The sequence below is a fragment of the Pleurodeles waltl genome, chromosome 4_1 (assembly GCF_031143425.1).
Source record: "Pleurodeles waltl isolate 20211129_DDA chromosome 4_1, aPleWal1.hap1.20221129, whole genome shotgun sequence".
In the NCBI taxonomy this organism is placed as follows: Eukaryota; Metazoa; Chordata; class Amphibia; order Caudata; family Salamandridae; genus Pleurodeles; species Pleurodeles waltl.
Window position 1 is genome coordinate 224,027,267 of NC_090442.1, and position 24,984 is coordinate 224,052,250.

Consider the following 24,984-nt stretch of genomic DNA (forward strand, 5'->3'; position numbering starts at 1 on the left):
GGTAACTGTGATAATAATGGTACAAGGGCCATGTTTAGTTGTTTGTGGGCACTCATACTACTGTTATTATTATGGGTTCTTAAAGAACAGCTATGTCCAACTTAGACAACAGAGATGTATTACGATAACCAGCAAGTAAACAAAGATTCTCTAGTATTGAATCTTTCACAGATTCACATGCTTGAGTCATCCCCCTCGCCAAGTGGGAGTCCCACAGTGATTATAACAAGTAGTACATAAAAATGTTTCTTTAATCTTGTGAATCTATTAAATATACCAATACTGGAGGATTAAATTGTACAGGTAAGTATTTTTTTTCTATTCAGGAGGGACTGAATAAAATGTATCAGAAGTATTTTGCCTAATTTGACAGGCACAATCCACTCGTTACTGTTATATGTGTATCATAAAAGCAATTGCTGAGGAATAATGAAATCATAAGCTGTACCTGTTGATGTCAGAGATAAGGTTACATGATTTCTATTTCTGCAGGTCAGAGTTAAAACATTTTGTTGATATAGGGCTACCCTTATAAACCCAGACGAATCCGGGTGGATTACATGACTTATAGCAAAATGGTACCTTGAGTGAGAAAGCAATTATTTATTTATAGTTCCATGTCAGTTGCCAATTGATATTGTTCTGCCTGTTTTGAGGATATTGTTGTTGAACATTAGTGGTGCGTATTGTAGGGACAGGGGTGTAAATTGTCATTGCTCACATGTTCAAGGTGGATAGTCATGTCAGCAATATAGTGATTGCGTTGTTTGAGACTCAGTGGCAAATTGACAACATCTTGAAGGAAATGTGACTGTCTGAGGTTATATGACATAACAAAATGGTACCTTGAATGAGAAAGAAATTATCCATCTATGTCAATGGCCAACTGATAAAAGTCTGCATGTTTTGAGAATATTGTTGTTGAAAGAACATTAGTGGTGAGTATTGTGGGGACAGGGATGTAAATTATCATTTGCTCACATGTTCAAGGTGGATAGTCATTTCAGCAATAAGATTGCGCTATTTGAGGAAACTAGTTGGTAAATTGACAACGTCTTGAGGAATAGGTGGCTGTCTGAGGTGTCATACCAACAAGGCTGCACGATAGCATCTTGACTACAGTAATGAGTTGCCGATGAACAAAGGCCTAGTGTCATCTATTTTTCAGATAAGACAACTCTTCTAATTTCTAATGCACTAACCAATAATCAAGAGGCACGTGACTCCTTGGTGTTCTGTTAGAGACACACAATTTAGTAAGGACTTCAAGTATGTAATGTAGAGAAATATCAGAATTCCCTTGAAATCTGAGGACTGCTAGACTTCAGGTGGGAAGTAATGTAAAGAGGCACCAAGAGGATGTATACAGTTAGCGCATTACAGAAAATTCAATGGTCATATCCGATTTTGAAAAAGAATTATGATGTGGAGAACATATATAACAATGCTCAAAAACGTAACAAAAGGGTAAGTGTAACTTTTTGGCTGCCGTGACAGCAAAATGGATACACTGTGCATCGTGAATTGTAACAAATGTGCATTTAGGCATAGGACTTGAAAATATGTTAATGTAATTTATTTCTGGATGCATGGTTAGTATTAATAGTCTTTGGGGAGAAAGTTATGGTTTAAGAAAAACACAACTTAAAATGCTTTTCTACTCAGTATGATTATGGTCTGGCTTGACAACACAGCTGTTGCAGACAGTTATGTGAGAACCACCAGGAGAGGGGTGTTTGCTGTACCCACATTATAGGAACCAGGAGTACATTTTGATGGGGCACACGTTGTGTGCTTTCATGAAAAAGTAATTGGCCTCCTCACAGCTGTGATAATTTTGTTTATTTTTCCAGCCTCCTGAGGTTGAACTTTCAGGGGCACACATATGAAAAAGTGTCTTAGAAAACTTATGGTGTTTTTCTTGCGCAGCAGCATAGATAACAGGAGGGCAACATGGAGTTTTAGGTCTGTGTTGAGTATGCAACTGTCATCTGACCTTTTAATCTACACCAATATTATTGCGCAGTTCTTTGCCTCCACACAAATTCATATCCATTACCATGCTGTCTACTAGTACTTTTAGAACTGAAACAACTCGGAGCATTAGGTCCGGGGCAAGGAATCAAAAACGTCATGTAATAAAGATTATAAGTACACTGCAGTCACCACTCATATTGACTCCTGTCCAGCTTACATACTTATAATGTTCTCCGTTGCAGAAATACATGTCCACTTTGTATGCACAGACATTGCTAATTGTTACGAGCTGCCCCATGTTTCCGCTGCAGGTTGAACAAGAAGTTATGAAAGAAGCCATTTGCAAAGCAGTAGAAGAGGAGCGGCGGCGAATGGAAATAGTTTATTCCAAAGAAAAAGAGTCTTGGGAGGAGCAACGCAAAAGTGACCAAGACTGTATATCACAGGCGATTGCGGAGGGGCTGGCGGAGGAACGGAAAAAAAGTCAAGTTAGTATTTCTTTCGGTTTATTTATCGAACCAATTGGTACAAAACACTTCAGATTTGTTTCTAATGCGCTTAGTTACAGCAACTTTACTGATAAAAAGCAGTGCTCTGAAATTGAATTAAGGTAAAAGCAACTAGGATTTCCAGAAAACACTGACCCGGAAGCAAAAATTGCCATATGGATGTGTATGAAAAACCTGTCTGTTCGCATCTGTGTAGTGCTGGCTATCTTAGCCTTTTCGCTTGCCAGACCTTTAACCGCAGGGTTATCTGTGGTTTGTTAACCTCGTTTGTGCCAAGATGCCAATTCACTGATGGACGGTGTGCGTACAGATCAGTTGGTAACATAAGAAATTAAAAACAGAAGCACTCCGAGAAGGGGGTTACAGAGGAATTGAATACAATTTCCCCTTACGTCTTCCTTATCTCAGTCCTTATTTTTAATTAGAACCTCCACAAGATCGGCACCCTATAATTATTCCATATGTCCCTGAAAATTCTTGACAAAAGATTCCTCTGCCCACTCCAAGCTGTGGTAGTCTTTCTTTTCTTTTGACTGTTTCTTAGCCCATAGCCCTCCCCTTTACTGCTGCAACAACCAGTGCTTTGTTTCTTGCATTGGGACCACGTACTTGTGAAGTCACTGTTTCCTGTGATTTGTTATTGTTTTCTCTACAACACCACACGATGAGACAGGGGCTGTTTGGCCATTGTTCATTGTGCCCTGGAAAAGAGGGTTCCCTTCCCTGTCCTGTTCAGGGAACTGGTTCAGAATGATTTTTTTTGGTGCTGAAACCATCCTGTAATTCCAGGCTCATTAAATACTTTAAGGAGGTCAACCCAGATTTCTTTCTGAAAAGTTTCATGTTCGCTTTTCATTTATCTTGTTCACCTAGATGACCTCTGTGCATCTCTGATCTAGAGCAGTGCCTGATTCCACATCCCCGTAAATCCCATTTCAAAGCAGTTGCTGCGTGTCAGCTCTGGATCTTTCCATTGTGGTTGGTTCTATTAAGAGGGTGTTCACTAAGGTATCTGCTCAAGTAGTTACTTTTCTCTCTGGCGGTCTTCTGTTTTTTCATATATAGATTATTTATTTGTTCCTTTTCTCTCCCCACTGGCAGCATATGGGATAAACTGTTACATAAATACTGATACTCTGAAGTGGAAGCTTTGTGTCCCTAGTCGTCATCTTGATTAGGGATATTCTCGTGCTTTGTGATTGATAAGCCCAATCTTGAATTGGGAAACATGCCAGCCAAGTTGCTGAATATGCTGCCCTATCTGCCATGATGCTCCCAGCCACCTCAACCTCCATTCCCTGCCCCTCTCAGCTATCAATCAATCAATCAATCACGATATTTATAAAGCGCGCTATGTACCCGTCAGGGTTTCGAGGCGCTGGGGGGGGGGGGGGAGCTATGATGCAAATCCTCATGTCCTCAAAGAAACATGAGCTGAACACCATGGTAACCACGAAAGTATGCAACTCCCTACTCTACAGCTCTTCTCCGAATCTCTGCCTGACTCCATCCATGTCACTAGGTCCCAGATTCAGTGACTCTGCCATGAGAAGATTAGTCTCTAGTGATGCCACTTTATTCTCAACTATATCTAGTTACATATTTTTATTTTTTGCTGTGAGCCTCCCAGAAGGGAATGCTGGCAGGGGAGGAGCGGGAGGACTGGACTCTCCTCACAGACCCCAACAAAATATAAAGATGTGTGTGTCCCGGGAGAATGCTGGGACACCCAAAATATAAATAAAAACAAAAAGATGAATGATAAATGAGCGGTAGGATTAACTAATTTATCATTCACTGCTTCTTGCAAGGAACACTCCATAATGCCATAATTCCCAGCTAGGTCTTTTAAAACATAATTTTTCATCTTGGTGGTGCATCTAGAAGGGGTGTGGGCACCACCAAGCATTTTCGGAGTGCTGTGGGGGGCTGCAGAGAGTCCAGCATGCCCCCAGAACATTAAAAAAACAGTGAGTCTCCTTGGTTATAAAATTCATGACTACAAGAAAGCTAACCATATTTTTAAAGCCCTCTTGGCTGGAGCTCTAGGCTCTTCAGCTGGAGTGCAGAGCCGCCCCCTCTTGTTCAGTTCTATGGCTGCACTTATTAGCTTGAAAAATGTAAAAAAAAGACTCAGATGTATTTTTTTAATAAACCTTTATTACATTTTCAAATGATAGTCACATTTATTAAACACTGAACTGTTAATTTATTAAATACACCTTTATTATATTTATTGGTTAGTTTTTGACACAGATAACACATGTACTTTATATAATGTTGATATTCTGACCCCTTGATAAAGCCAATAGTCCCACTTTTTATATTTTGATGTTCTGAACCTCTGAGCCAGGCTGTGAGTCCAACCCCTATGATATAATTGATAACATATCAGCAACATCTGAAAATACATAATTGATGACAACACTGTGCATGGCAGGGGTGATTTATGGCACAAGTTATAGTTACTTCAAACTATAACTGGTGAAGTCCAGTGGTTTTGTTTGTTTAAAACTATATGTTTTAACTGATATTTTCTCCTAACTATAACGTCCCTATAACCTTTGATATTTTTAGTGAAAAAATGTGTGTATCTATCTATCTATCTATCTATCTATCTATCTATCTATCTATCTATCTATATATACAGGGAGTGCAGAATTATTAGGCAAATGAGTATTTTGACCACATCATCCTCTTTATGCATGTTGTCTTACTCCAAGCTGTATAGGCTCGAAAGCCTACTACCAATTAAGCATATTAGGTGATATGCATCTCTGTAATGAGAAGGGGTGTGGTCTAATGACATCAACACCCTATATCAGGTGTGCATAATTATTAGGCAACTTCCTTTCCTTTGGCAAAATGGGTCAAAAGAAGGACTTGACAGGCTCAGAAAAGTCAAAAATAGTGAGATATCTTGCAGAGGGATGCAGCACTCTTAAAATTGCAAAGCTTCTGAAGCGTGATCATCGAACAATCAAGCGTTTCATTCAAAATAGTCAACAGGGTCGCAAGAAGCGTGTGGAAAAACCAAGGCGCAAAATAACTGCCCATGAACTGAGAAAAGTCAAGCGTGCAGCTGCCACGATGCCACTTGCCACCAGTTTGGCCATATTTCAGAGCTGCAACATCACTGGAGTGCCCAAAAGCACAAGGTGTGCAATACTCAGAGACATGGCCAAGGTAAGAAAGGCTGAAAGACGACCACCACTGAACAAGACACACAAGCTGAAACGTCAAGACTGGGCCAAGAAATATCTCAAGACTGATTTTTCTAAGGTTTTATGGACTGATGAAATGAGAGTGAGTCTTGATGGGCCAGATGGATGGGCCCGTGGCTGGATTGGTAAAGGGCAGAGAGCTCCAGTCCGACTCAGACGCCAGCAAGGTGGAGATGGAGTACTGGTTTGGGCTGGTATCATCAAAGATGAGCTTGTGGGGCCTTTTCGGGTTGAGGATGGAGTCAAGCTCAACTCCCAGTCCTACTGCCAGTTCCTGGAAGACACCTTCTTCAAGCAGTGGTACAGGAAGAAGTCTGCATCCTTCAAGAAAAACATGATTTTCATGCAGGACAATGCTCCATCACACGCGTCCAAGTACTCCACAGCGTGACTGGCAAGAAAGGGTATAAAAGAAGGAAATCTAATGACATGGCCTCCTTGTTCACCTGATCTGAACCCCATTGAGAACCTGTGGTCCATCATCAAATGTGAGATTTACAAGGAGGGAAAACAGTACACCTCTCTGAACAGTGTCTGGGAGGCTGTGGTTGCTGTTGCACGCAATGTTGATGGTGAACAGATCAAAACACTGACAGAATCCATGGATGGCAGGCTTTTGAGTGTCCTTGCAAAAAAAGGTGGCTATATTGGTCACTGATTTGTTTTTGTTTGGTTTTTGAATGTCAGAAATGTATATTTGTGAATGTTGAGATGTTATATTGGTTTCACTGGTAATAATAAATAATTGAAATGGGTATATATTTTTTTTTGTTAAGTTGCCTAATAATTATGCACAGTAATAGTCACCTGCACACACAGATATCCCCCTAACATAGCTAAAACTAAAAACAAACTAAAAACTACTTCCAAAAATATTCAGCTTTGATATTAATGAGTTTTTTGGGTTCATTGAGAACATGGTTGTTGTTCAATAATAAAATTAATACTCAAAAATACAACTTGCCTAATAATTCTGCACTCCCTGTACACACACAAATATACACCCACTTTAAAACTCAGTTAAAGAACAGTTATTGTTATTAATTAAAACCAGAATACACTGAACCTCACTAAATGCATTTTTTGTTTTTATTAGTTTTATTTTTACTTTTTGTGATTTTTATTAATTGTTTCTTGTAACAGAGGTGGAAAGCGACAACTAGCCCCTTCAATAAAAAAAGGAGGACTAAATGAAGGAGGAAACAAATCACAGTGAAACCCTTTATTTTCATCCATGATGCTTCTGTTTGCAGATGTTTTCCACGCAGGGGTTTTCCACTCCATACCATGTCTGGGTTAACTTCGGACTCCAAAGAAGAGGAACAGTTGCAGGTCCGAGGCTGCTGGTTGACGTCCTTTTTCTAGTCTCCTCTTCCACCATGGTCAATGCAAAAATAGGTTCTTAAATGTTGGTGCATGGCAGTCATCCCAAAGGAGTACCTTTTTGGCGTTTACCAGGACAAAGTTATTGCTCTCAAATTACGTTGCTCGCATTCACTTCTGTGATGGTAATGGATATGTATAGTACTGCCATTCCAAGGAATCATCCATGCTCCATTCCTCATTCTTTGAGTCCTCAATAATGATTGCATCACCAAATGCTGTTACAGATGCTGGTGAAATTGCAATCTGCAAAGTTGTGGCTGATGATGGACCTTCGAGTGTTTCTAACTATGAGGTCCCATCCTCCTGCCATTCCAAGAAAGCCCTATTTCAGCAAACATTATATGAATTGATAGAAGTGACTCATCCAGAAAACAGAAAAATATACAATAGAATCCCTTTTCTAAATCTGAGTCTTTTCCTTTCTTTGACAAGTACGTTTTTAAAATAGTGGAAAGATAGATCAAGTTTCATTCTCCCATTCACCTTAATGGGATAACCCTCTTAAAGACTTCAAATGCCACACAATATTAAGTCAAGAGGTTGACAGATATTCATTTGCCACTGATGGGACACATTCTATCAGGCTGTATTGACAGCCCTCCGTAGTACGGAACAATACTCTGCAAACGTTGCTGAGAAGAGCACAATGGCATACACCCTTACATTCTACTTAATTCTGCATTCTGCAGTGCTTCAAAATTGTCAGCAAAGTTATGAAGAGAAACAGCTACACCTTATTAATATCCTTGTTACATAGAATTTGTCTATAGCTCTGTATAAACATTATTAACATGGGCATGTGCCCAGACATCTGCTGGTTGATAATCTATTGTCAATAGAAGCTGTACCTTTTCTCACAGATGTTTTGCAATAGGTTTTGGCTTTCACAGCTCACTTTGAAACATGTCTCTGCAACCCACATCATGTACTCAGCCTTTACCCTGTTTAATATGAAGTACTACATCCATCCCAGATTTACTTGTTTTTAAAAGGTTCATCATATAACTTTGACATGTACAGACACATTTGCCTCCAGGGCATACACTGTCTCCATTCTATGCACCCTCACATGCACATGCAGTAATCCTTTCTCTGTATATGACAGTAGGCCCTTTACTTTTTAAAAAATTGTTATTACCATACATAACTATGCCAGTCCCCTTTGGCCTTGCCTGGCATGAGGTGGGCTGCAGGGCCCTGCATCCCACCCTCCGTGGACAGCTAATCCCTCACCATGCAAGCCTGCCCTCTTATAGTTTTTTCTTTCATTTTCCAGACATGGGAACAGAGACCCTCCTGTAGTGGCAAGATTGTCTGGAGCAAGGCGGGCGACTGGAAAAAAAAGCCCCCTTGGCCAATCAGATTGCTTCATTAGTTGAAGTTGCATGCCCCCAGACTCCAGCGCGAGTTCCACTAACCCAACCACTCAGATATCTATAAATTCTGAACCTTAATTTCTCAAAAATTAATAAACGGATTTACACCAAATCACAAAAGGCACACTTTCTGTGTAAAGATCTAGTTTTCTGCCAAATTTGGTGCAATTCCTTTTAGCCTTCTTGGCTGTAGCTGTGTCTTAAATGCCCTGTGGAAATGGCAAGGCAAACATTTTTTACATTTAGGGATCTCCCCATTTTCCCAGCCCTGGGTGTTGGATCTCCCAGAAATCTTCAGGGAAGGAGCTGAGGTGGATGAACTTTCTGTTTTGGAAGATTTATGAAGATTCATCAAACAGCACAAGAGTTATTAGCAAACCAAAAAATCCATAGGGCCTAAGTATACACCCATGTAATTTTAAGGTACTTTAACCACGTCAGATATTTGTGTGTCTTGCTGGTCTCATGATCACATCTAAAACTATGCTCTTGTAATTTTAATTTTAATTGTATTTATATAGCTCTTACTACCACTGATGAGGCATTGAAGCATTTTTCAGTGAGTAGCATGGTACTCTGGAACCCAAAATGTATTAGTGGTGGAAGAGTGTAGGGAAATATAAGTGGTTCATTTGAGCAGTGGACATGTGAGCGTGTTAGCTGGATTTATTGGATAAATGAGGGATAGAAGATCTCGAAAGTGTTATTTGAGAGATCATAGTAGTAAAATGAGGCTTGGGATGAGTGAAAGGAATGATAGAGGATGGAAAAGTGTAGAAAGGATTATTAGGGAGATAGTAGTAAAATAAGGCTAGGAATTAGTCAAAGGGGGGATAGATGAGGGAAGAGTCTAGAAAGTGTTAATGTGGGAGATCATAGTAGTAAAAGTGAAAGATCACACTTCAGTATAACCTTCAAGCCTTTGCAAGCTTTGTCTGACATATTTTGCTGTGTCAGAGTGGAGCGGAACACACACTTCATTCCTGTACCTCAACCACACAGAGTGACTGGAAGAAACAAGTGGTCATCTCCTGAGCTGGCATAGAAGTTGTATAGGTCAGGTGGGTGATTGTCCAGGAAGCACAGGGGTGAGCCTTCTGCAATGTCCCAGTCTGAAGCACACACTGGATGAAAAGTAGAAGCACTGGCCTTCTACAGAAAAAAGTAAGCTCTAGATGAGGTTGCTTTTAAAAAAGACAAACCACAAGTGGAAAAGGTTGTAACTCAGGGCTGCTCACACAATATGCTCGACTACGAGAAAATGAGCACCCCAGACCTGGAAATTAACCTGTTAGACTTTTGTGATGCCTTGGAATGGGCAGGGGCACTGTGAATGGTTTAAGGTATGTTCTGGTGGCTGCAACAGCCACCCTCTCCAGGAAGAGTTTGCTAACGTCACCACAATTCTGCCAGGGGGTTATATTCATACCTCCAGAAGAAGTTTGCTTTGTTTCCAAGCACTCCCAGAACTTGTGCTTTTGCACATAGGCTCTGAAGGGCAGAGACTCCATTTAGCTGGTCCTAAAGCTGCTGTGGCAGTATGTTAAAAATGGAAGAAAGACTCTTGTGCACATTATGTCGATTTACAGAACTTTGTTGGCAGTGATAATTGTGAATGGCCCAGTCCACTTATCCTGGAGCGCCCTAGGCTCCACTGGTGCCATCACCCACACTTTTTGTCTAGGTTGAAACTCGACCAGAGTGGCATTCTGGTCATACCAGCGTTTCATGTCCTCCTGGCTTGCTTCCAGGTTCTCCTGAGCGAGACTCCTGAAGAGGGCAGTCTGGTTTCTCAGAGCCAGCATATAACTGAATACATCCTGGGGGGGTTTACTAGGAGCTTTCTCCAAAGCTTCCTTAACCAGACTCAAAGGTCCCCTAACAGGGTGGCCATAAATCAGCTCAGAGGAACTAAACCCAAGTCCCTTTTGAGGCACCTCCCTGTAGGCGAACAAAAGGCATGGCAAGAGGACGTCCCACTTCCGCCTCAAGGGCTCTGACAGGCCCATGATCATGCCTTTTAAGGTGTGGTTGAATCTCTCAACCGGACAGTTACTTTGGGGGTGGTAAGGGGTGGTGAACTTGTAGGTTACCCCACATTCCTTCCACAGAGACTTCATATACATGGATATGAAGTTGGTACCCCTGTCCGATACCACTTCCTTGGGGAACCCCATGTGGGTAAAAACCCCAATCAAAGCATGACCCACCACAGGGGAAGTGATTGATCTCAAAGGAATGGCTTCTGGGTACCGGGTGGCATGGTCAACCAAGACCAGGATGAACCTGTTGCCCATGGCGGTCTTGGGATCCAGAGGCCCCACAATGTCAATGCCTACCCTCTCAAACGGAGTACTGACAATAGGCAAAGGCTATAGGGGAGCCTTACATTTCCTCCCCCTTTTGCCACTTGCCTGACGAGTCTGACAAGACCTGCAATGTGCATCTGAGTGCCTGTGCATTAGGGGCCAGTAAAAGTGGGTGACAAGCCTCTCAAAGGTATTGTCCTGCCCCAAATGTCCAGCTAAAGGCACATCATGAGCCAACGCCAGCAGGAAGGCCCTGAAGCACTGGGGTACCACCAGCACACGGGCTGACCCAGGCTCAGGAACCTTAGGCCCGCTATACAGGAGGTCATCCTCCCAATAAATCAGGTGTGATCCTGGCTCCTTGCCAGGTGCCTGGTCTGCAGCCTGCTGCCGCAAACCCTTCAGAGTAGGGCATGTCTTCTGTGCTGCACAGAATGATTCCCTGGTGGGCCCCCCTTCCTGCTGCCACTGCGACACCCCAGGGACCTCCCCCAGTTCAGCTCCTGTTCCCCTGAAGGCTCCAGGGCGTCACCCTCAGGCTCTGCCTCCTCCCGGACCATGGGAACTTCTGGGGCCGGTTTCCCACGCCCCCTGCCCTTCCTCTTCTTGGTGGTCCCCTGGGCCACTGTTACAGGCTCCAGGGGCTCTTGATTACCCTGACGGGCTGCCATTGACCAGGTGGATACGCACTTCCACCCAGGCAGACCCAACATCTGTGTTCCACCTCCTTCCAAGGGGAATCCTCCAGGTCATTGCTTAGCAAACAATCAACAGGCATGGTTGGACTCACAGCAACCTTCAAGGAACCTGAGACACCCCCCCCCCCCCCATTCAAAGGGAACCTGCGTCATTCTGCACAGGCGCTCTGAGTTGTCCACTGCAACTACTTGGTGAAGTACCCGGGGATCTATCTGCTCTTCAGACACCAGCTGACTCCTCACTGTATTCACACTGGCTCCTGTGTCTCTCAGAGCCTCCACCCTCTGTCCATTAATGGTCACCCACTGCTTGTACTTCCTAGTGTTTTCAGGCACTAGGGTTCTCTGGACCATCTCACTGTCCCCTAGTGAGACAAGGGTCATCTCAGCTGGTTCCCACCCACCTGAAACCAACTCCTCCCCAAGCGCTACACTGGCCAAACCCTGGTACGGGGCACCAGTGGGTACCGGTGTACTTGTGGGGCATTTGCGGTCCCCCCTCACTTGACCCACCTGGTCACATGCGTAGCACTTAAGTGGGAGACCACCTGCCACTGGCTTCCCTTTGGAGAACCATGGCTTTTTTTCACTGGGGGGTTGGGAATCCTTACCCTGGGAATCAGTTTGGGGCCCTTTAGAGAACTCCCCCTGTCTACCCTCAACCCCCCTTTCTTCTGAGTGGGACCCTGCTCACCCTTGGCGTGGTCTCCCCCATACCTCTTCTGGATCCTGATGCTCTCCCAGTAGTCCGCTTCCTGTGCAAGCTTCCTGGTGTCAGTCAGCTTGCTGTCAACCAGGTGCTGGCGCAGCTCTGGAAAACATAAACTGTACAAGTGCTCCCACGCAATCAGATTGTAAAGCCCCTCATACATAGTTACCTTACTGCCCTTCACCCAACCATCCAGTGACCTGCAATAAGAATCAACACATTCCAACCATGTTTGGGATTCCTTCTTCTTGTAGGACCTAAACTTATCCTTGTACTGCTCAGGGGTAAGACCATACCTTGTAAGCAAGGCATCCTTCATGTTAGAGTAGATGAGATTCTGAGCATCCCCTAAGGCTGTCAGTGTCTCCCTCCCCTCTACCTCAAAGTACTTCCACAGACCCGCCCGCCCCCCCAATGAGCTTCAGGGTCCAGATTCATGTGGAGAGCAGACTCATACCCCTTGAACCACAAGTATGTCATCCTCCCTCTTGTAATCTTTCACAAGGTCTTTAGGAATATGCACCCTCCTCTCAGGCTGCACTGTAGGATTGCTGCCACCATCTCTACTGGACTGGCTTCTGGGGTCCATCTCTCTCAATCTAAGCTCATTAACCATCACTAACTTCCTCTCCTCAAGGGCTAGCCTTCATTGCTGCAGTTGGTACTCCCTTTCTGCCTGTCTGTCCTGTAACTCCTCAGGTGTCAGACCCTTAGATGAGACACTGCTACTCGCCCTGGAGACCTTCTCCCTGGACATAACAGGCCCACCCACAATACCATTGTGTACGGAACACTCTTCCTCCTCCTCATCTCCCTCATCCTCTGTGTGCCCTTCAGTGCTCTTGGCTGTCACCCAGGCCCTCAGCGCCTTTTGCAGCTCCTCCTTCCTGGATGAGCTCTTAATGGGACAGTCAAAACTTTTACAGAACTGCTTCAACTGAGCCTTGGTATAACTCTCCAATTTCTCAAGGTCAAAGTCATCTCCAACTGATGCATCTCCAGCTTGGGACATGATGAAGATTCAAAAACAAGTGCAAAGTTCCAATAGGCAGAAAAACAAGTTCCCAAATGAAGGTCCAAAGAAAGTCACCCAAGGAATCAGCGAAAAAATGGAAGTAGAACAAAAACAGTCCCAAAGAGAAAAAATCTAAAAGATCACCAAACAAGTAGTATGTGGTCACGTAGTGGTCTGCACTCAAAATAGTAGTGTACACTTAATTACTGTATGTCAAGTACAAATACAAGTCCAAATCCCAACCGCTGATCACCAATGTTAGGAATGGGGTCTTTGGTTGACAGTCAGGTTACCCCCTGTTCAAGCAAGGACCCTCACTCTAGTCAGGGTAAAAGAGAATCACCCTCAGCTAATCCCTGCTTACCCCGTTGGTAGCTTGGCAGAGCAGTAGGCTTAACTTCAGAGTGCTAGGTGTAAAGTATTAGTACCAACGCACATAGTAACTTAATGTAAACACTACAAAATGACACAACACAGGTTTAGAAAAATAGGAAATATTTATCTAAACAAAACAAGACCAAAACAACAACAATCCACAATACTCAAGTCAAGTTATCAATTAAAAATCAAATAGAGTCTTTAAGTAGTTTTCAACACACACTAACACTGTTAGCGTGAAAAAGTACCTTGGGTGTGTCAAAAAATAACCCCGCACCGGCGAGTGTGCGTCAAAAAGGGCTTGTTATGCGTCGATTTCACTCATGAGCGAGACCTTGTGTTGTTTCTCCTTTCTTCGGGTCGGGCGCGTCGTTTCTTCTCTCCGCAGGAGAGTGATGGGTCGATCTGGTCAGCACTCTCGGGTCCGGGCAGGCCTTGTGTTGTTTTTACATGCCCAGCAGTGTTTGCGTCTGAAATCCGGTTGCACGATCCCAAAACTACACAGCGCGGGTTGGGATCTCTCAGCCTCCGTCAGCGATTCTGCGTGTCCTTTCCCCAGCTCCGTGCATCGATTCTTCAGTCGTGTTTCCCGGGAGTGTCGATTTTCAGCTGCAGAGCCGGCGGCGTGTCGTTTCTTCAGCCACAGATCGGAGTCACGTCGATCTTTTCCCCGCATGGCACGCTGTGTGTGGATTTCCTCCGCTTAGGCTGCCAGCTTCTCCTTTCAGGGTCCCAGGTACTGGATGGGCACCACAGGGCAGAGTAGGAGTCTCTGCAGAGACTCCAGGTGCTGGCAGAGAGAAGTCTTTGCTGTCCCTGAGACTTCAAACAGCAGGAGGCAAGCTCTAAATCAAGCCCTTGGAGATTTCTTCTCCAGATGGTAAGCACACAAAGTCCATGCTTTGCCCTCTTACTCTGGCAGAAGCAGCAACTGCAGGATAGCTCCACAAAGCACAGTCACAGGCAGGGCAGCTCGTCTTCCTCAGCTCCTCAGCTCTTCTCCAGACAGAGGTTCCTCCTGGTTCCAAAAGTGTTCTAAAGTCTGTGGTTTTGGGTGCCCTTCTTATACCCAATTTCTCCTTTGAAGTAGGCCTACTTCAAAGTAAAGTCTCTTTTGATTGTGAAATTCTGCCTCGCCCAGGCCAGGCCCCAGACACTCACCAGGGGGTTGGAGACTGCATTGTGTGAGGACAGACACAGCCCTTTCAGGTGTAAGTGACCACTCCTCCCCTCCCTCCTAGCACAGATGGCTCATCAGGAAATGCAGACTACACCCCAGCTCCCTTTGTGTCACTGTCTAGTGTGAGGTGCAACCAGCACAACTGTGAAACAGACCCAGACAGGGAATCCACAAAGAGCAAGAGTCACAGAAATAGTATAAGCAAGAAAATGCCCACTTTCTAAAATTGGCATTTTCAAACACACAATCTTAAAATCAACTTTACTAAAAGATGTATTTTTAAATTTTGAGCTCAGAGACCCCAAACTCCACATGTCCATCCGATCCCAAAGGGAATCTACACTTTAATCAGATTTAAACGCAGCCCCCATGTTAACCTATGAGAGGGACAGGCCTTGCGACAGTGAAAAACAAATTTAGCTATATTTCACTGTCAGGACATATAAAACACATTACTATATGTCCTACCTTAACCATACACTGTACCCTGCCCTTGGGGCTACCTGGGGCCTACCTTAGGGGTGTCTGACATGTAAGAAAAGGGAAGGTTTAGGCCTGGCAAGTGGGTACACTTGCCAAATCGAATTTACAGTTAAAACTGCACACACAGACACTGCAATGGCAGGTCTGAAACATGATTACAGAGATACTTATGTAGGTGGTACAACCAGTGCTGCAGGCCCAGTAGTAGCATTTGATTTACAGGCCCTGGCACCTCTAGTGCACTTTACTAGGGACTTACTAGTGAATCAAATATGTCAATCATGGATAAGCCAATTACATACACATTTTGTAGAGGAGCACTTGCACTTAAGCACTGGTTAGCAGTGGTAAAGTGCCCAGAGTAACAAAAACTGCAAAATCTTGAGTACAGCACACATCAACAACCTGGGAAACAGAGGCAAAAAGTTAAGGGAGACCACGCCAAGGATGAAAAGTCTAACAGTGGTAATGAAATGATATGTGGTTTATGTTAAAGTAGGTTATTGTAAGAGGGTACCTGATGTGTGTCAAGTCAGGCTACACCATATTATATTTGAAATGGTGTTGTGGCGTGAAGTTATGTTAAACATTAACCCTCTAATACTTCTCCTCTTGATGATAGCAGTCATAGCACAAGCAAGCAAGCTAATCCTGAAAGTGTTACTTTCGCAAATACTTCTTATTATTGAGGAATATGTCAGAAAGTGTGGCCTGAAATTCAGCTGGGCCAAACTGAACTGTTTCACAGACCGTAGTGTCTCAAGTGTCTGTGTTGTGCTTAATTTTTTTCAGGTATCAAATACGTGGGTTTACAACCCAGGAACTCATTGGCTGAAATGCATATAGCTAATCTTCATGCACCATTGGCTGATCTTTGCAAAATCCTTTTTTCTGGAAGAAACTACTCCTATTCCACATGGGGGGCAAGTTTAGCTAAGATGATTGTCCTGTTACATATTCTTTGGTGTTTCTAAAACGTCCCCAGGAATGTTCTCTGGTTAAGTTTCTTCTCATAGAGCGTGCTATTCTGGGCTTCGTCTGAGCTGTCAAGGTCCTGAGGATTCAGCTTGGCATGTTTTCCCTTACACCGAAGGAGTCCTTTTCATATCTTCTTTTGAAACGTATTATTGAACAACACAGCTCCTACTATAATCTGCCTGGTTCAATGCAGTCAAGACATGGTAAGAAATATGCTGAATGATTAACAACCCTACGAAAGTTGCTGTTCTGATTCCTAGAATCTCTCCTCAAATATCTATAGATCTCTGATGTCTGCCTATCAGATGTACTATTAGAATTGTTTCAGTCTTTCCCCCCATCTCAGCTATACAGGTTTGTGAGTATTGCAGACATTTGTGGCCTCATGCGGACAGCCTTTCATTGAACTTCTACTGGACTAGGGAGGCCCTACCTCCCTTCTCCTGAATTTTGAAAATCTTAAGTAGGCTTGGCGGGACTATCTAGAATGCTTTATCGGGGTATTAAGAATCAACATTCCAGTTTAGCACTCAGGTCTTTGAACATACTACGTTGTGGTTCTTGACAATTGCTGCAAGGTAAAACCATTGGTTAGGTTGCTTCTAAAATATTTGATGCTAACATTTTCTAACAGCAATGAGAGGACTTCAGAAGAGAAACCATAAACTAAGATGTTCCTGAATTATAATGCATGATCTTTGGGCTGATCTTTGAAAAGGCCATGATCATAAGCACTGCAAAGGTTATGAGTGGACCTCTGACACTAACATTAAAAATCAGTCCAACACAGAGAATGGAGTGATTTAGGGGATCAGCTGGAAGATATCTGTTCCCTGGCACTGCTTTCCTCAATGAAAGAATAAGCTGCAGCATGACTGAAAGCGAAAGGGGATTCATGCTGACTTCCAACTGTAACATAACTAGGAACATGATCTGCTATTCAGTGCTATTCAGCATTTTACCTCCTGAGTTTGGCTCTGATTTGTAGAAATGTTTGGTGATTTTTCTGTAGAGACTGATTAAACACTGGGATAGACTAGATATGTTATAGAAGATATCCTTCTAGATTTTTGTTTTAACTTGAAGTGCTTTCTCCATCTTGCAATAATCCAAAGAAAGAAGTGAGATTATGCATGATGGGTCATGCAGCACAATGGAGAGGCAGCCAACACATATCTGTAAAGTACAAGTCAGTACTCAGTAGCTTTCTGGTGAGTAACAGTCAAAGGTTCAGTGGTGGATTTGATGGATTTGAAGTCTGTGCGGTGTTGGTTGCCAGATTACAATTGCTGAGGGTCTATGCGGATTGGGATCAGGTTCTTATGTCCTACCCAGTTCTTAGTTCCACAGACTGCACCCTTGAAACTATGGAGAGAGCAGGAGAAGACAGGAGGGCTGTCTGCAGTCCAGGCTGTTAAGGGGGAAGAGAAGTTGCCCGCATAAGTCGTTAAAACAGGGCTACCATGTCAGAATCATGGGTGAAGTGCTATGAAGATCACCATTAGATTTTAAACATCTTGATTATTTCCGGTGAGCAGAAAACAGGACCATTTCTGCACTGAGACAAATCTCAAAGATGAACAATTTTCTATTTGGGGGCCTGGCAGTGCTACACAGAGGATGGGGTAGAAATGTGATTGGGCCAGCTTACTGTACAGTTTTACATCATATATTTGGTGTTCACTTTATGCAATAATTTATTACACACAGTGCTTTATTTGAGCCAGTGGTAGCAGATGGGGGCCAGCAGCACTCATTTTTGGAAACCAGCACTTATTTTTCCTCAACAGACTTTAATGCGAGAGAGAGAAAAGCACAAACTGGTAAAAGGAGAAAGAAGGAAACACACAGACAAAGGAAGAAAGTAGCGATGAAAAAGAATCTGTAAGAGTGAGATTAAGAGGAAGAGCATGTCTGGTGGTGGATGTAAGGCGCATGAGGAGAAAACCCTAAAAGGCCTTGATATTCAGCACCCCAATCTTTGATGGTGCTGGTGGCGTGCTTCTTAGCTCAGCTTTGGGCCCAAGCAGTTATTATTTTACAAGTTAAGCTCCGATTACTCATGTTTAATATTTCAGGCAAAGAGGACAATTCAATGTACATGTGAGTACATTTTCACATTTAGATTTACCCCTGCTCTTTGTTAATTAAATTACTACTTTTTGTATTCATCTTTTAGTAGTGTAAATTTACTACAAAGTGTAGACTTACATGTCTCCACCCCCTGAATTCAGTAGCGGTGGAGGGGTAATTTATGAGTGTAAAGATACTACCTATAACTTTGCTCAAATAGATGAGGATCTCCGTCACTGGGGTGGAGATGTCCCTATGGTGAAGTATAGGGAAAAGTTAAAAAGTTCACTAAATGTAAAAAACGCTAGAAATATTTTTATGCTAAATACAATTTTAAAAAGCTACAGCACTATTAATTTGATTTTGAATTAAATAATTCATTTTAAAAATATTATTTTAAGTGAAAATTATTTTTGTAAATATGTATTCATAAATATCTAAAGTACAATATTTATTTATTATTAGTAAATGTTTTGTATAGAATTAATTAAAAATAATGTAATATTCTTTAAATAAATGTAACTTATTTATGTTTTAAAAAGTTATCAATTATTTTTAAAATACCCCTTTTGGGCCCCTATGTCTTGTTTTCTACGGAAATATGGTGCAGTAGCAGTGGTTAGCCATGTGTGGTGCTGGAAGTACTCCAGCTGTGTGAGCTGGAGTACATTTACTACTATTTTGGGTTGTCTTCAGTTGCAACTTTTTCAGTGCAGTTTCTGAATAGCAGTGGGCTTACTCTTTCCAGGGTGGTTGCCTGTCCATCCCTGAAACTCTCTCGCCCACCCTTAGACGCTTTCTCCTTCCAAACCCTTTCATTTATTAACAAGTGTTCCACATTTTCTATCCAATCTCCCAGATTCACCCACATTTACTACAAAAACGCGTTTGCGTTCAAACCTCTTCACGCATACAAGATAGGTGAAACGGAGGTGGAGACCTCTGCAGATAGACTTGTGAGTAGCATTTTGTAACGTGTGAGTAGTACTGCTGGACTTCGGCTAAACGTACTACGAAGTGCAGTTTGTCAATAGGCCCCAAAGTAATCTTCCCAAAATCACGTGCATCATCGCATGCTTAATTGAAGAAAAGTGTTAGAAATTAATGTAAAGCAATAGTTAACACAGGTGGCTATTTCCAATGGATAATAAATTACTTAAAATGCCAATACTTGTCTAAAATCAGCTTGTGAAATAATTATTTGCTGAGATTGCATTAAAGAGAAACTCAATTTTAGGGATAGAACAGCAATGTAGGCAAAACACGCTAAAAATAATTGTGTTTAATTATTTATAATAACTGGAAAGGGCTTCACATCACTGTTCCTGAAACTTAGTTGCTTTGAAGACCTCGTTTATAAGATGACTCAAACCTGAATGCTTGTTGATTCAGCATATACTGTATGTCTGGCATTTTTGTCTTTATTTGTTGTTTGAACAGTTAGAGGGAGGAACTACACATGCCGAATTTCCTGGCAATTCTTATTGGGAAGCATGCAGTGCCTGTCATCGGCTCTATTCTGGTAGTAAAGTACTGAGAGAGCAGTGAACTAATACCGACATACGCCGCGTCTGACCTTGGAAGCACCGTGTAATAGTTTACAGCCGCAGACGCTGTAATTTGGGGTTGGGTTTTTCTGTGCTGTGAACCACAGGCATTACAAATTGTGGTCACTGGGATGACATTTCGCACTGCCACCTGACCCTTAAGAAAATAGAACAGATTTTCCTATAATTTGTCAAGAAACAGGTTTAACGAAATGTGTACCAATCATTCATTACAATACTGTTAGCCAAAAGATTCCGCAGTGGCTTATTTGGCTGTACTCATTGATAGCGATTTGTATTAAAAGTCTTCTTCAAGATATTAAGTCCTGTACCAATAAATTCGTGCAGGATTGTACTTGGTAACCACACAAGTTCTGGAAAAGAGAAATCGCAGCGACGCTAGCATATTGTTGCTGCAGCATGTCCATTCTCGACTGGAGGCTGTAATGCCTGTTGCTAGAGCTGGTGGGATGAGGCAACAGAGCAGGTTCCGACCTGCTGGTTGTGCGAAATAAAAGCAACAGTTCCCTGTTAGCAGGGGCGTAGGAGACAATACATTTCTGGGGGGGACAGGGACAGCCTTGGGGACTTTCAATCAACCCTATACAAATCGCTCGTTGTTTACGAACTGCAGGCTCCGATAAATATACACAATCATATATATTGGAAGTGAAATAGGGAGAAAGGAAGGCATGTTTTCACAGTCTGAAAGTATCTTTAATTGTTATTTACATTCACAAAGTAATTAGCTAAAATGTGAAAATAACATGTTGATTAACCTTGCATCTTCATGCACCAAGCAAATAAAGGTAGGAGGGTAAAAAGGAAGAACATACCCATTGCGCCCCACACCCACCATGCTCTTCGCCTCATGCCAATTGGAACCGCACTGGAGATATCAAAAGCGATTACGTACAAGAGTTGTAAACTGTGCTCGGAAACCATAGTTCTAATAACACTTCTACTCCTGTGTGTGATCTTTGGCAGCTCAGCTCCACATCAGTCATAACTAGAAGCATTTCAACTGAAGAAGCTCTTGCAGTTACAGGCTATATAAACATGGATTCTCTAATCTCTGTATAAACTGCAGTCACTAATTTCTCTAGAAACGGCTGTTTGTGATGCACCAAGTCACTGCGTGTAAAGAAAAGACATTCACTGATTATAAAGAAAAGACATCGGAAAATGACTATGATAGGGTTATTACAGTCGAGTTCTGACATTACAATGCCTTCTGCCAGAGCTAGCAGCCAAGGTAAAAGGCAGACCAGGTCACAGAGCATAATTAATGCAGCTGTTTAAAGCAAAAAATGGAATGTTGCTTTTCTTTCTTCTGCTCTACTTTCATAGCTTTGAATGTCAGAAGCTATGCACTAAGGTTTTAAGTGGTTTGTGGGAAAGTTGGTGGTGTGACCATGTATTATATGGGGTAAAATACCCCCTGCGTACATAAGGATATTGCAAGTCACCTTGAAGTTCATACCTTATAAACAAGCATTGGCAAAGCCAATAGGTCTCGCCTATGCAAGTTCTATTGCCTTTGCCAATGTGTTTTAGCCATGCTGTACACTAGTGAGACTACTATTCAGCATGGCTCAAAGTTAATGGCATAAAGGAGAATGATGTGTCATCGACTGGTGTGGTGTAGTGTCATGGAGTAAGTAGAGTGTCCTAAAATGGAGCAGTAAACTAACTTTAAAGGAACAGGGGTCCCTTGAATAAAATGCAACACCACTCCCATAAACAATGATATTAAAGTAGTATGCAAATGGATTGTTTCATACATTTATTCAATCACAATATAAAAGATCAAATGTAGTGGGAAAACATCAACAGGGGAAATCGAGAAAGACTGGTATTCAGGCATTACACAAGTTATCTGGATGACCCAATGTCACCAATTACAAGAAAAATGTAAAAAGTAACCTATATAGTACAGTGGTTTAGAGAAGGCTGGCCTGGTTTGTATTGGGTACCTATGGTACTTACACCTTACAGTATACCAGGTCCATTTATCCCTTATTAGTGAAATGTAGGCAGTGTCTAGAAGCCAGGCTCTCTAGGGGTAGCTGTAGCCAAGGCTTATCTAGGAGACGTGCAAAGCTCATGCAATACCACTGTAGTCACACAGTACTCACACACATGAAAGAGAATACTCAGTGTTACAAAAATAAAGGTACTTTATTTTAGTGACACAAATGCCAAAAATACCATAGAGACTATACTCCCTTAGGAGGTAAGTAATACACCAAGTATATACACTAGTATGCAGCAATAGCAATAAAAAGTTAGAAAAGTGCAATTAGTGAAAATCACAATGGTTAGAAATGGGCCTAGGGGGAACACAAACCATATACTCAGAAAGTGGAATGCGAATGGCGGTTTCCCACCTAGACAAGTGTGGGGTGTAGAGAGGCGCTGGGAGTATTAGAAAACACCAAAGGTAAGTAATAGAACCCACCTCAGAGCCCAGGAAAGCAGGAGTAAATGACAGTAACTTTCCTAGAACACACAAGAACACGAGAAAGAAGATAATGCAAGAACCAGAAGATACTTCAAGACACAAAGGGTGGATTCCTGGACCTAAAGACCTGTGGAAGAATTGGACTAGGTCCAAGAAGCACAGAAGAGTCCAGGGAGGACAGGAGCCCCTGCTAACCCGAATCAAGGTGCAAAAGAAGAACCACTGGTGAAGAACAACAGTCAGTACTGCACCCAAGAAGATGGATGCGGGTTCCTGGTTGGTGCAGATGATATCCCACACCGGATGGATGATTGCAGTCTGGTTGCGTCGCTGGATTCTGCCAACAAACCTTGGCACACGCAAAGCTCTCGGTTAGCGGAAAATGGCACTGCCTGGGACCAGGAGGGACCTGGTGGACTCTACCCAGGAGGAGGAGTCAGATGGGGCTCTCAGCAACTCAGAGAGCCCACAGAAGACCAGCCAGTGCACACAGGAGTCCTCTAGCACAGGGACAAAGGAGTTGCAAAAGGAGGCCCACGCAGCACAAAAACAAAGGATCCCACACCGCCTGAGAACCACTCAGGAAGCTGTGCATTGCCGGAAGGAGTGCTGGGGGCCAGAGTTACATTGTGCACAAAGAATTTCATAGAAGGATGCCAACAAGCCTTGGCAACTGAGAAACACGTGAACAGGGTTACTGTCTTGCGTGGGAAGGCAAGCTCTTACCTCCACCAAAGTTGGACAGTAGGATGTCAGGACCATCGGGACCACTTCAGTCCACCACCCGTGATGTAGGATCCATGCAACTCAACAGGAGAGGGGACCCAAGCAGATGGTCGTTGTTGAAGAGAGGTGCCTGCTGAAACAGGGGAGTGACTCCTTCACTCCAAGGGAGATTCGTTCATTCTTCTGGTGCAGGCTGAAGACAGGCTGTCCTCTGAGGATGCACGACCGGGAAACAGTTGCATATGCTGGCAAAAGCTGAAGATACAATGTTGCAGAAGTCGTCTTTGCTTCGTTATTGCAGTTTGTGGAGTTCCTGGAGGGTCCAGATGCAGTTTCTTCAGTGAGAAGGTGAAGTAAAGGATGCAGAGGATTCCTGCTGGAGTCTTGCAATCCGAATCTGAAGAACCTCCCAAAGGAGAGACCCTAAATAGCCATGAAAGGGGGGTTGGTCAGCTAAACACGTAAGCACCTATCAGGGGACGGCTCAGACACCACCTGCTGGCACTGCCCACTCAGATGCTCCCAGAGTTTGCTGCCAACTTGGAATCCAAGATGGCAAAACACAGGGACCCTCTGGAGGAGCTCTGAGCACCACACCTGGGGTGGTGATGAACAGGGGAGTGGTCACTCCCCTTTCCTTTGTCCAGTTTCGTGCCAGAGCAGGGACAGGGGGTACCTGAACCGGTGTAGACTGGATTATGCAAGGAGGGCACCAAATGTGCCCTTCAAAGCATTTCCAGTGGCCTGGGGAAGGAAGCTACCCCTCCCAAGCCTGTAACTCCTATTTCCAAAGGGAGAGGGTGTAACACCCCTCCCCCAAAGGAAATCCTTTGTTCTGCCTTCATGGGCTTGAGCTTCTCAAGCAACAGGAGGGCAGAAACCTGTCGGAGAGGTGGCAGCAGCTGGGCCTGCCTGGAAAATCTCAGAAGGCTGGAATGGCAATACTGGGGGTCCTCTAAGGAGCCCCCAGAGTGCATAAAATCATACAACCAATGCTTGCAAAAGCCTTGGGTTATGATTCCAACATGTTTGATACTAAACATACCTATGTTCCGAGTTACCATTATGTAGCTAGGAATAGGTAGTGACCTATTTCAAGTACATGTGTAAAATGGCATCCCGCACTCAGGAAGTCTGGGAAAATGGTTCTGGAGGTCGTGGGGGCACCTCTGCTAGTGCAGGGGTGCCCTCACACACAGTTACTCTGCACCCTGCCCTCAGGGCTGGAGGGCCTGCTATAGGGGTGACTTATAAGTGACCTGGTGCAGTGCAACTGGCAGTGAAAGGGTGCATGCACATTTTCACGCAGGCTGCAATAGCAGTCCTGCAGAAGCCTTTGTATGGGCTCCCTATGGGTGGCAAAAGAAATGCTGCAGCCCATATGGATCTCCTGGAACCCCAATGCCCTGGGTACCTAAGTACCATATACTAGGGACTTATAAGGTGGCACCAATATGCCAATGTTGGGTGAAATACTGGGTTACCAGTATGCAAAAACCATAATTTAAGGGAGAGAGCATAACTACTGGGGTCCTGATTAGCAGGATCCCAGTAGACACACGCAAACACACTGGCAAACAGGCCAAATGTGGGGGTAACCAAGCTAGAAAGAGGCTACTTTCCTACAAGGTTAGCATCCACAACAATGATTTACAAGCTTTTATACACCGACTTTTACATGAATGACTCAAATAGTGAATCAAGAAGTCATTAACTCATAGTACCTATGCTAATGCCAACTTATGTACAATATCACAAATTCAAGTCAAGGTACTTTGGCCGACAATATTTTGATCCCCTAGACAAGTATCAGGATCATCCTAAGCCTTCGTTAAGCTTGAGTTAAAAGGGTTACATAGTGCTTGTAACCATAACGGCGAAGATAAATCGGACTCACATCTCATATGAGTGAGAAGGCAATCAATGGAGATCTGAATCTCTAATCAAGCGCC

The 24,984-nt window shown here is 43.3% G+C and overlaps 1 protein-coding gene across 1 annotated transcript in view; it reads left to right on the forward strand.

Annotated features, from left to right (window-relative positions):
• The window catches only part of CCDC91 (coiled-coil domain containing 91), a 1,353,016-nt gene that overhangs the window by 937,555 nt on the left and 390,477 nt on the right, over window positions 1-24,984 (forward strand). The window contains exon 11 of the mRNA XM_069228181.1: window positions 2,289-2,465. Coding sequence (XP_069084282.1) covers window positions 2,289-2,465 — 177 coding nt within the window. The remainder of the gene's footprint in view (window positions 1-2,288; window positions 2,466-24,984) is intronic.